This window comes from Cetorhinus maximus, chromosome 2 (genome assembly GCF_964194155.1).
Source record: "Cetorhinus maximus chromosome 2, sCetMax3.hap1.1, whole genome shotgun sequence".
Lineage (NCBI taxonomy): Eukaryota > Metazoa > Chordata > Chondrichthyes > Lamniformes > Cetorhinidae > Cetorhinus > Cetorhinus maximus.
In genome coordinates this window covers 151,105,340-151,118,502 of record NC_135880.1, presented here as the reverse complement: position 1 = coordinate 151,118,502, position 13,163 = coordinate 151,105,340, and the positions used below count along the sequence as shown (strand labels likewise).

General features: G+C 39.8%; 1 protein-coding gene across 4 annotated transcripts in view; it reads left to right on the top strand.

Moving 5' to 3' along the window:
- Nucleotides 1-13,163, top strand: part of LOC144698702 (adhesion G protein-coupled receptor L3-like) — an 891,299-nt gene that overhangs the window by 734,840 nt on the left and 143,296 nt on the right. For all 4 annotated transcript variants that reach the window (XM_078570511.1, XM_078570510.1, XM_078570509.1 and 1 more), the window contains 3 exons: nt 5,504-5,687; nt 7,491-7,613; nt 9,289-9,494. In XM_078570511.1, coding sequence (XP_078426637.1) covers nt 5,504-5,687; nt 7,491-7,613; nt 9,289-9,494 — 513 coding nt within the window. The remainder of the gene's footprint in view (nt 1-5,503; nt 5,688-7,490; nt 7,614-9,288; nt 9,495-13,163) is intronic.

The window sequence follows — 13,163 nt, the reverse complement described above, 5'->3', positions numbered from 1 at the left end:
GACTTTCACCCTTTGCTTTTTGCCTTGGGTTTTCAATGTAGATTGTGAGTCATTGGCACACTAAAGGTTAAGAATGCTGCCTTCCACTCTATTTACTTGTAAAAACCCTTGTGTCTGTTTTTTGAGCTAACCAGCAGTAATGTGAGCAGAACTACATTTTGAGAAGCTGTGCTTTGTCTGACCTGTGCTGTCATTTTGCCATGTAACCTTTTTAGAAAATATCATTTAACAACCAGCTAAAACCTAGAATGGGAGTCTTCCGGTCAAACTCTCATTTGCTTGTAGCTTTTCCTCTGTACATTAAAATAAAAGTCCATATACCAGAAACTGAGAGACCAAATAACTAGTTGCTCATTTTCTTTCTTTTATGTTACAACTTCTCAACCTCCAAGACCCCCAGAAACTCCTGTTAGGGTAACATTTCCCTTAATTCCAAAGTATGTTGGGAATTCTGATGGTTATTAATTGGGGTCGATTAAAGTGTAATGGGCACCAGAACAAGTTGTTGTGCTGACACATACAACGCATTCATTTTGTACTGTGCCTCTGCCTTGACTGATGCGACTGAACCAAAATCACTTTAAGGCCAAATGAAAGGCGAATTAATGAGGACACTATGTCCCTTGTTTGACCAGTGAATTGGCTGTTTGTCGAGGAGTTCTGTGGTGCGTGACAAACAACTTTCTGAATCTTCTAATTAACTTTGCCTTTTTGACTTCTGATATCATCCTGTGAGGGCCCATTTGGCTTGACATCCTTTTTAAACTGATTGGAATAAATTGGCAAGCTGCATACTGTCATGCTGGGTACTGAAATAACTGGAATGGCATCAAAGAGTGAGGCAGAATGGCAAAAATTTGATTTAATTATTGAAATAATAATTGTCATTAAGGGCAGATATAAGTTATTTTTTCAGACTTTTCTTCAATTATTGAGCCTGTTATATGTAATATCACATTGTACTAAATGTCAAGTGATTTGATTATCTCACTGATGTTGAAATTGTAAAGGAAGAACTAAAGTGACCTCAAGGAATAAAAGCAATGGTGCTGTTCCGTGAAGTTATGCACTGATGCCGCTGGTTCATTGCAGATGTTCTAATAGTGTAGAAATGTGTTTTAAGTAATAATGGATGATGTCAATAACTGTACCAGTTTAACTGTATGGGGAATTAGAATAGCCAGGTCAGATATTTCAGTTGGATTATCATCTTCAGGTTACCAATATTGCCAGCTTTAGTTGCTGTATGAGCTACTGTCTTGTTTTCTTTTACCGCCCTAGTCTTTTTGTCGCTTTTCAAAATCCTTATTTTTACTCTGAATTGGTGAATGAGAAATCACTTTCCTTAGCTAATGGCACTCAGTTATTTTTTTGAACTGTTTCCTGAAGGTGGTACGTTGGGCCTGATTGGTTGAATACTTTATCAACAAATGGAAAGCAATCAGAATGCAGCATTTTTAAACAATGATCAAAAAGATACTAATGTGCGAGAAGATGCTGTAGTACGTACGCATATATGCATGCGCTTATATGTGCAAGCCTGAAAATGGTTTAAACATCAGGGAGTGTTCAGTAGAGGACTGAGGGAAGTGTTATTCTGATTTCTGCTGATTAGACCATGGGGGGAGTGCATTCTTCAACCCTAGTGTTTACTTTTAGGGTTAAAAACTTGTTCTTTCATCAACATTAATAGATTTTCTATGGCCTTGCTCATGGTGAATCTTAGAATATGCTAAAATCAGGAATATGTTTCTTAGTTGATAACCTTTGACATTGCTCACAGAAACAAAAAAACCTGCCTTTCAAATTAGCACGGCTTTTTTTCTCATTTGACATCTGTATCACTTTTTAATGTTCCTGTCTCTTTTTTGTGAGCCTCTTCGAGCCTGTGTGGATCTTTTTAATTCCCTGTTTCTCATACACATGTTACTTGACTGATACATTGAATATCTATCTCATTGGTTTTCAAGAAAGTATTTGACTGTCAGGCTAGAAAGGATGAGTTGGGAGCTGTAACCAAAAAGAAACAAAATATTTGGATTTGAATATGGGAGAGAGCGGGGTTCTGGAGTGTCGCATCGGGAAAGCGGTCAGAAATATGGTTGCAGATACTCAGTTGCTGGGAGCACTGGTGGCTTTATAGAATGTAGAAGTACTGCGTTACAAAGTTTGGAAACATTGATGAATATCTGCTTGTGAGGGGCACTGGCTTGTAGAAGTATTAAGGAGGCAGCAGGGGCACTGAAGATGTCATGAAGACGAAGCACCAAGAAAAGCTGGAAACTGAACACACCGAGGGGTTAAGAGAATTGAGTGAGGAGAGATAAATATTGGAAGCACAGAAGATGAACTAGAAGCTTTGAAACCATTGGCTCAGATCAACTGGAAGCACTGAAAGGTATAGAGGCACTAATAATGGCAACTGTGTTCTGAGAGCACTGGCAGGAATCTAAAAGTACCCAAAGGGAAGCTAGAACCTGGAAGGCATGACCTGCTCTGGCAGAACTGAAGGGGGAGATGGGAGCTGCATTCAAACTGAGGGTGTCCAGGGTACATGCTCAATCTCCAGATACAGAAACACTCCTGGCCCTGAATAATGGCACAGCAAAGGACAAACCCAGAAGTTAGCATAGGCACTGGCTGGAAGCAGAGTGGAAATATTATGGCAGAATCAGCAGCAGTAGAGACTGGATAGTTTGGTGTGGCTTTCAATAACTGGCTGAGAATGTCTAGGCCAGAATGAGCTAAGCTTGTTGGAGGGAGCCAAGGAAGCGGTTTGGCTGCTAGAACTTAAGCAAAATCTGTGGATGGAGCCAATATATAGAGGAACTTGCTGTTATCGCTTGATAGAAATCAGTGCATTTGCACAAAACATAGACAACAAGCTGTCAAACCAAAATGATGTTCCAGCCAAATGCTATATATTGAGATTTAGACTTCCAGCATAGGAATAGGCCCTTCCAAGAAATTGTTTCTCAGGGATTTACATTGTGATATTCTGAATTATTCAGTTTTTATAGGGGATTTGTTTTTCATATATATGTTAGTTGCATGGATACATTTCAGACACATGTAACATTTCAAGGTAGCAACTGAGTTAAGGGTGGGGTGAAAGTGAACAATTTCCCATTTTCTGCTGCTTTCCCATTTCTTATTGGCTGTTGATTATTTTAATTGATTTGTCTTTAGTCAATCTGATATCTCAGTTGGTTTAGAGTGATCACTCATTTTTGCCCTACAGAAGTGTGACACTTTCAAGTGTGATATATTTGGTGTGTTTCAATGGATGTTCACAAGACAGAGAATGTTTATATAGATCAGCAAATCATCCCTAGCACTGGTCAAGATAAGACACAGGATTCACTATTCACTCTGAACATTATACCATGAAATGGTCACCTGCCCTGAAGTTTAGATGTCAACTATGGCTCCCTCTGCACTCTTATGTTTGAGTAAGGAGATTGCGGGTTCAGGCCTCACTAAGAGCCAAAACATACAATCTAGGCTGATTGTAGATGCTGAGTTTCAGATGAGAAGTTAAACCGAGGCCCTGTCTGCTTTTCATATAAACATAAAAAAATTCATGGCACTATCTCACATAAGGGTAAGAGAGCTGGCCAACATCATGAAAATAATAGTCTGGCCATTGTCACATTGCTGTTTCTGGACCCTGCAGTGAAGAAATTGGCTGCTGCATTCCTACAGTGACTACAGCTGATCTCTCAACCCCAAACCCCCCTCCATCAAATAAGTGCTTACTTCTATCTCTGTAATATCATCTGTCTCTGCTCTTTCCTCAGTCCATCTGCCATTGAAATCCTCATTTATTGTATTGTAATATCCAGATTATACTACTCCAGTGCTCTCCTGGCCAGCCTCCCATCTTCTACCCTCCACTTTGAGCTCATCCAAAACTCTGCTGTCCACATCGTAACTTGCATCAAGTCCTGTTCACCAATCACTCCTAAGTTTGCAGACCTACATTGGCTGCTTGTCCACCAACACTTTGATTTTAAAATTCTCATTGTCATGTTCAAATCTCTTCATGATCTCATCTGTCTCTGTAAACTGTTTCAGCCCTACAACCCTCTAAGGACTCCACGTTCCTCCAATTCTGGCTTCTTATGCATTCCCCACTTCCTTTGCCCACCATTGGCAGCCATGTCTTCAGCAGTATAGGCCCTATGCTCTGGAAATTCTTTCCTAAACCTCCCCAATCTCATATTCCTTAAGACCATCCTTAAAAACTTTTTGACCAAGTTTTTGGTCACCTATCCATATGTTTTTGTTGTTGGCTCAGTGCCATTTTTGTCTGCTTATACGCCTGGGAAGCATTTTAATCTGCTTAATTCTTTTAAAGGGGCTATATAAATTCATGCTATTGCTTTTTATTTAGGTTCAAAGTGTGTGGGTTACTTGTTCATTTCATTTCTAAACAATGAGTTGCTGTAATGAGAAAGCCTGTATCTTAAACATTTTTGTGTTTCTTGCTCATTACAAACAGTTCATTTTGCATCAGTGAGCCACTGGCATCTATGACTTCACTTGTTGAGCTATTAAGACAAGTGGATGACTTTGCACATATAATATTGGCATGAAGCATTGTTATTATCACAAAATGCTTCATGCCAGAAAGAGGGTGTTCAAATCAGGTGGGAATATATGAATCTTGGCATCTGAAGTAATAATATGCATGCAGGGTGTGGGGACATGATCATCTGCATATATGAGCATAGAGTCTACTTGTCCATTTATGAGAACTGACTGAAAAGAAATTTACACCATTTCTGCTTATTAACTATTGCAATTGATACCTTCTTCTCTGTTTGCACCATGTTCTTGTCTTGCATTGGATTTGTTTTTCCCTAAAGAAAAATGAAATTGTATTAAAATGCTGAAAATGTATCTCGCTCACTCAAGTGCTCTGCATGAAAAAGCACTGTTTATTGGAAAAGCCAAAATGTTCCACAGTGAACACCAGCAAACTGTAGTTCAGCCAGCCTGCCTGAATGATAATAACTGCATCTGAGGCAGTGGCTTCTTACCTTGGGCACAAAAAAGACCTTTTTACAAGCCCGCTCAAGCTAAATCAGATTAACAGGCAGCTAAGGTTGCCTTTTATTCCAAACATTCAATGCAAGAAGATTGTTTTCAGTGCCTCAATGTTTATTGACTGTAAATACATCAGAATTGTATTTTACACACGAGTCTTCTACATACATCTAATTCGAACTTGCATTAAAGAGAACATTGTTTCTTACAGTGAAGCGATGAATTGTTCTGTAACTCAGCACTGCCTTACTGATGATCCTTGTAGACATGAGAGGCATGCAAGAGTGGCTGCAATTGCCCTTCTTCCATTGTAGGGATCTGTTCATCTCCCACTTCATGTCTCCACATAATGATGCTGCTGAGATTGCATGGGTTGTTGTGGCATGCATCCATGGCTGTCCTCAGGTGGGCAAAATTGAAATCTTGTGTCATTCTTTTCCCTGATCTGCAGGCCATGGTAGAGACAGTTAACAACCTCTTGCAACCTCAAGCCCTGGATGCGTGGAAGGACCTGATGACAAGTGATCAGCTGCGTGCAGCCACTATGTTACTTGATACGGTGGAGCAAGGCGCCTTTGTTCTTGCTGACAATCTGCTCAAGACGGACATAGTTCGAGAAAACACTGAAAACATACGTGAGTGTTTTGTGAAAATTATATTATGGTTAAAACAGTCAAGAAACCTCTTTTTATCAGTGAGCACTGCTTGATAGTTTCAGAGGCATTTGCTTAATGTTCTATAAGTGAACAGCTAATTCCTCGTGTGCTAAGAATTGTGTTTTTTTTTTAAAAAAAGAGTCTTCCAGAAATAAGTGTTCCAGAAAATATCAATGCAATCACCACAACAGCTTCTGCGAAATAGATTGAACAAATTTGAACTTTGGTGGCCAGAAAATGCTGAAACCTGCATTGTTTCTTTTCTTTAGTATGTGTGTCTTTGTGTTTTGAGCAATCTTATAAAGTAGTGGAGCATGTGCAGCCTAAACTATATGTTCTATTATTTTATAATAAGTTTGCTTTAAAAAGTCTTTCAAGAAGGTTCAATCAATTTGGCAGAAGATTTCTCATTGCCATTTATACAGCTTCTTTCACAATCATAGTAAGCAATCAGCAGAAAGCTGCCATCTACAGTGCCACCATTTTTGCAGACTGGTGTTGCCGTTAGGTCACCACAGAAGAAATCGACAAGAAGACTTCTTGGTCCAACTTTTAAAATTACATCACACGGGAGCAGGGAAGATAACAGGCCGTACCTCAAGGCCCAGATTTCCCCCTTTGAGATGGGAATCTGGACTTGGGCCATTTCCCAATGTTGTGATCTTGTCTCCTGAGTGGCCATGTCTGCCCATCATGTTTTCCTTCCTCAGAGTCAGGGGTGGGCTGGAGTTGGCGCTGCAGCCTCGCAAAGCAGGTTGGGGGCTGGGATGGAGGCAGGTGGATGCCAAAGTGGCCAGGTTAGAAGGCCTGCCCCATTTGCTGGGACATTGGCCCAGTTCTGTAGATGAATGTGAGGCCCCAAACCTCAACCCCTACCCCACTCATCCACCTCTCAATCCCTAAGCACTTGAATTAGGATTCCATTGCACAGCTGTATAAACAAACCTCCAGAACTGAATGCTGGTCAATATAATGGTCCCATGCCTTTTTAAGAACAAAGCCCTATCATTAATCACTATTAAAAACATATTTAACTTATCATACAACATTACGTTATGACATGTGAAGTTTCAATATCTTTTGAACTTACCTGTCAAAAGATTCCCATCTCCAGACAAGGCTGCCCCATGGCTCGTTATACCTCTGAGCTATCATCACCTTCAGAAGCCGGCTGGAGTCCGTGAAAATTGCGGGAGTTTTAAAATGCTCAGCCCTGCAATGGAACCAGGAAGTGCTGAGTGCAGGCTCCCTTTCCCAAACTGACCAAAATAGCTGACAGAAATGGGGGAAGAACCTCTGCATTCAGGACCCGCATGCTTCCATTTTTATCCACCCAGTGCAGATTTGCCCTGCGTCAGGATGGGAAAGCCTGGCCCCACATCTTCCACTATAATAAAAAAGAGAATGGGGTGAATCATATGGATAAATTTAAGACCATATGAGGGAGAAAGGAGTGGAGGTTTATGCTGATGGAATGGAAAGAGGCTCATGTGGAGCATAAACTTTGACATGGACTGGTTGTGCTGAATGGGCTGGTTCTGTGCTATATCAGAATCACATCAGAGGCCAGCCACAGTAGAGAGCATCTTTTTCTTTAAGTTAAGATTTTATCAACATTTTGGTTCAATACTTTACCTCCATTTGAGAACATCAAGTTTGGTATTACAAGAAAACTTAATATGGAATGTTAGACACGGATCTTGTGCTTGTTGTAGATGATGTTGAAAATGTCCAGTTGCCACAAGACTAACTGCTTGTTTTGTTCCCTCTTGGGAATAACAGTGCTAGAGGTTGCCCGCTTGAGCACAGATGGAACGTTGGAGGATCTGCAATTTCCACAAGATGAAATAAATGGGAACTCCATCCAACTTTCAGCTAGTACTCTGAAAAAGAATGGTCGTAATGGTAAGGTTTAATTGAAATTGTTATCTTGAATCATAAGGTGTGGATTTGTGAATCTTGGTTGTCAATATGCCTCATTCAGGGCTAATTTGAAGGAGTTAATGAGAGCATTGAAGCTCAGGGAGGGAAGAAATATCCACACTTCTCAAAATCTGCAGCTTGCTGAAGGAGAGCTGGTCATTTTAATTCAGAACACCCGTATATTTTTTATTAAATCATGGACCTGCTTTGAATTAATGCAGCGCTCCCTCGGCACATGCTCAAAAACCAAATGAGAGGAAAACAAATAAATGGGATTTTAACCAATTTATTCACGGCTTCCTATAGTTATAACTTGTCAATAAACCCTATAAAATATATATATTTTATTCTATGAAAATAATATAAGCTCCCTAATAATTTAAGTGTTGGATTTCAGCCTCTCCAGCATGCTTGGCATAGCTTAAAATATGTTGGTTATTTGTAAGAAATAATGGTTTTGAAATGTTCTGAAATTCAATCAGATTTGGTACAAGCAGTTACATCAATGAATCATATCAGCATCTTATCGTTAGCCTGACATGTTGATGCTGTTGATTTACTTTTATATTTCCCTCAAACATAATTGAAGTTTGTGCATTGAACATACAAAAACAGCAATTTCAGCTTTATAAAATACTGACATCAGAATTATCTATAGAGTAGTTGTATTTTATTGGACAGTTAGATATATCTAGATTATTTTAGACAGTATTAGCTGCACAGATGCTTTACAATGTTGTTCTTCATCCACATAACTAACTCGCAAGTCTGAATTAGAGTCCATAATTTAATTTCTACATAAATCCCCTGAGCAAATCATCATGAGCTTCCTATGATTGGCCTTTAACAAGGGCTTAACAAGTTTTTTGTGGTTAATTTTCATTAACACATTTTAACATGGACCCAAGATGCCTGGGGAAGATCTTTATCTTCGCTTATGGCTTGGTAATCTGCTGGAGGGGATCACCTGATTTTGACAGAACCTGCCCAATTTTTATGCCTTCGATTTCGGTAAGATGAAAATCTTCCATAAGGAGCAGTCAGTCTGACTAGTTGGTGAAGATGAAAATCTAACCCAAAGACAAATTTCTTGATGCTCTCCATTCCCATTTTGCTTGCACATAAAAACATGGCCCTGTATTACCAACACAGACAGCGGAGTATTTCCAAATAACAAGGAAGCCTAAATATCATTGCTTCAGCACATATTTCATTTTTGAGCCCACCTAAAGCCTCAGTGTTGAAAAGTCTATGAAACAGTTCTAAACTTCTACAGGTTATCAAATAGAATATGATGAACAGCAGTCATTGTGAATGCAAATATTGCATCTGTATTGGCCTTTTGAGTGCAGACCAGATACTTGATTCAAGCAATTTTCTCATCATGGTTGGAGGCTCCCTTTGGGTGTGCTGCAACTTTATAGAGCTTTAGGTTTTGGAAATCGGATTAGTCTAACACTGCAGAAATGCAACACGTTATACTGGGTGTGAGAAAAGTCAGCTTTCCTGAACTTTTGGGTCATGAAAGGGTAAACCTTCACTAAATTAAGGCTTTCAAGAAGGCACAATTACTCTCTCAATCTATCTTTAAATAATCTCTGCACACCCATTTTCTGAAATGTCAGAAAAGGTAATATGCCTACTCCCTTTGTTGCAGGTGAGATAAGAGTGGCTTTCGTCCTCTACAATAATCTGGGAAGCTATCTTTCTACAGAGAATGCCAGCTTCAAGCTTGGAAGTGAGGCAATGTCAACCAATCACACTGTTATAGTCAACTCGCAAGTCGTCTCTGCAGCAATAAACAAAGAAAGCAACCGAATCTACCTGGCAGCCCCTGTGATTTTTACCTTAAATCATATTGATGTGAGTGAGGAAATGGGCTCATTTTGTGTTCAATCTTTGGTTTCTGTGTGTGTCTCCCTCTACTACATCAGCACGTTCCAACCTACTACAGCCTATGCTTTTCTCTGTATCTCTTAATTGCAGATTAAACCAACCAATTAGTCACACTTGGTTTAACATTTTTCTGATGGTAGAACACTGGGACCTTTTGTATGGTGACATTGTACTTGTTGTATTTGTTTTAACTTTCACCATATACAGGGCTAATTTCAATAAATTCATGAAATCTAGGCTATCATGTTGAAGTAGGGACGTAAGAAATAGGAGCAGGAGTTGACCATTCTTCCTGCGAGGCTGCTGCACCCTTCAATAAGATCATGGCTGATCTGATCTTAGCCTCAACTTCACTTGCCTGCCAGTTTCCCATAACATTTGATTGATAGTTTAAGAAGCTGTTTGTGTCAGCATTGAATATTTTCAATGACCTTGCCTCCACAAGTCTCTGAGGTAGAGCATTCCAAAGAATCATGACCCTCTGTAAGAAGAAATTCTTCCTTATCTCCATCTAAAATGGGTAACCTTTATTCTGAAATTATGCCTCCTAGTTCTAACAAGGGGAAATATCCTCTCAGTATCTACCCTGTCAAGCCCCTTCAGAATTTTGTACGTCTCAAAGAGACCACTTCTCATTCTTCTAACAAGTATAGGCCCAACCTGCTCAACCTTTCCTCATAAGACAACTCCCTTCATCCCAGTAATCAGCCTACTGAACCTTATCTGAACTTCCTCCAATACAAAGATATCCCTCCTTAAATAAGGAGACCAAAACTATATGCAGTACTCCAGGTGCCGTCTCATTAATGCCCTGCATATTTGTAGCATATGTATGTTTGGAGTTTGTACTCCATCCCCCTTACAATAAAGGCCAACATTCCATTTGCCTTCCTAATTACTTGTTGTACCTGCAACTTTATGTTTCATGTACAGGGACACCCAGATCCCTTTGTACTGCAGCATTCTGTTGACTCTCTCCATTAATTAATATTTTGCTTTTCTGTTCTTCTTACCAAAATTGTTAATCTCATGTTTTTCCATCTGCCAAATGTTTGCCCTCTCACTTTATCTATATTCCTTTGCAGACTCTTTGTGCCCTGTCCACAACTTGCTTTCCCACGTATCTTTGTATCGTCAACAGATTTGGCTGCAGTGCAATCAATCCCTTATCCAAGACATCAATATAGATTGTAAATAGTTGAGGCTCCATGACTGATCTCTGTGGCACCTCATTAGTTAAAATTTGCCAACCTGAAAATGACTCATTTATCCCAACTGTTTTCTGTCAGTTAGCAACCCTCTATCCATGCTAATATATCACCCCCGAAACCATGATATCTTATCTTGTGAGGTAACTGTTTGTATGGTACCTTATCAAAGACCTTATCAATATACTACATCTACTTGTTCCCCTTTTTCCTTCCTGTTTGTTACTTCCTCAAAGAACTTTAATAAATTTGTCAAAATGATTTCCTTTTCATAAAACCATGGTGACTCTCCTTGATTGTATTCTGATTTTCTAAATGTCCTGCTACTACTTCCTTAATAATAGATTCCAGAATTTTCCCAATGACAGATGTCTCCCTCCTTTCTTGATTTGGGGTTTTCTCATCCCCTGGCACCTTTCTAGAATCCAAGCAATTTTGGAAGATAACAACCACTATCTGTGCAGCCACTTCTTTTAAGACCCTAGGATGCAGGCCATCATGTCTAGGGGACTTGTCAACCTGACCAATATTTATCCATCAACCTAGTCATAAAAAATAAACCAACTGGGCCATTTATTTGCTGTTTGTGGGAACTTGCTGTGCACAAATTGGCTGCTTTGTTTCCTACATTACCATAGTGACTTCACTTCAAAAGTACTTCATTGGCTGTCAAACACTTTTGAATGTCCTGAGGCCATGAAAGGAGCAATGTAATTACAAGTCTTTGTTTTCTGAGATTTCTCAGTATTTTTACTCTAGTGATAAGTTCCTTCCTCCCCTTTGCCGCCTGATTTTCTAAAATCAATGAGATTCTTTTCATGTCTTCTACTGTGAAGACAGATGCAAAATATTTGTTGAAGTCTCCATTTCCTTGTTTACCATTATCAATTCCCCAGTCTCATCCTCTAAAGGACCAATATTTATTTTAGCTATTCTCTTCCTTTTTATACACTGGGAGAGGTTCTTATATTTCTTGCTAGTTTACTTTCATAATCCACTTTCTCCTTCTTTTAATTAATCATCTGTTGTTGGTTTTTCCCGAATTTTCCTAATCTTTAGGCCGACCATTAAGCTTTGCAACATTGAACACCTTTTCTTTCAATTTGATCTCATCCTTAACTTTTAAAGTTGCCATAGATGATTCTTCCTTCTCATTGTCTTTCTTTCTCAATGGATTCAATCTTTGTTGAGAGTTATGAAATATCTCCTAAATATCTGCTACTGTTTATCAACCATCTTACATTTTAATCTACTTTTTCCAGTCCACTCTAGCCAATTCTGTCTTCAAATCTTTGCAATTGCCTTTATTTAAGTTTAAGACATTGGTTTCATTCCCAAGTTTTACCCTGTATCTGAATGTGAAATTCCACAAGTTATGCTCACTCTTCCCTGGAGGATCCTTTACTATGAGATAATTATTTAATCCTGAGTCATTACACATTACCAGGCCTAAAATAGTCTGTTCCCTGATTGGTTCCACAATGTATTGTTCTGAGAAACTGTCAGGAATACACTCTATAAACTCGCTCTCCAGGCTATCTTTACCAATTTGATTTCTTGGATCTATGGTCTGAATCTTAGTCATTTCTTGTGCAATCAGCGGGTCTGGAAGTGGACACGAAATGTGCTTCCGCCCGCATTCGGCCTCTGAGCGCAATTTCATGCTGGCTGGCCGATTAATGGCAATCCAGCATGAAATGTGCACTGAGAAAGCCTTAGCGCTGTCGGGAGTGGGGAGATGGTGGGGGGAAGCATGTTGGCACAAACAAAAGTGAGGGTGCAGGAGGGCGTTTCTAGTGAGCTTCCTGAAGGCAGACAACTGCTACGGAGCTGCCTATGCAGATTAAATGACAGAAAAAAATACACCAAACTGTGACAATGAAACACATTCAAGCACCTGACAGCAGAATCAAAAAACATCTGTCCCCAGATATCTTTTTAAATTATATTTCACTCTGGACATTTCATCCTGCACTGGATCGAGCTTTCAGCAAAAATGCAAAGGCCGCCTGGCCCGTCCGCAAACTGCAGAAGTGGACGGGCCACGTAAAATCAATCTCAATTGTTTCTTTAAGAGGCTTAATTGTTGGCGGGCGCGCTTCCAACTGTCGTGCACACCTGCCAAGCAAGATATCACGCAAGTGCATGATGACGTCGAGATGCGCACCCAACGTCTTTTCGCACGATTTCACACGCTGTCAGGTCAGGTGCGCGCCCGCACAACCAGCGTAAAATCCTGGCCTATGTGAAGATTAAAGCCACTCATGACCATTGTAGTACCTTTTTTTTAAACAAGCCCCCATTATTTCTTGATTTATATGCTGTCATACTGTGTAGCTACTTTAGAGGGCCCATAAACCACTCCCACCTGTAACTTCTTTGCCTTGCTATTTCGCATCTCCACCTACACCGATTCTACATCTTGATC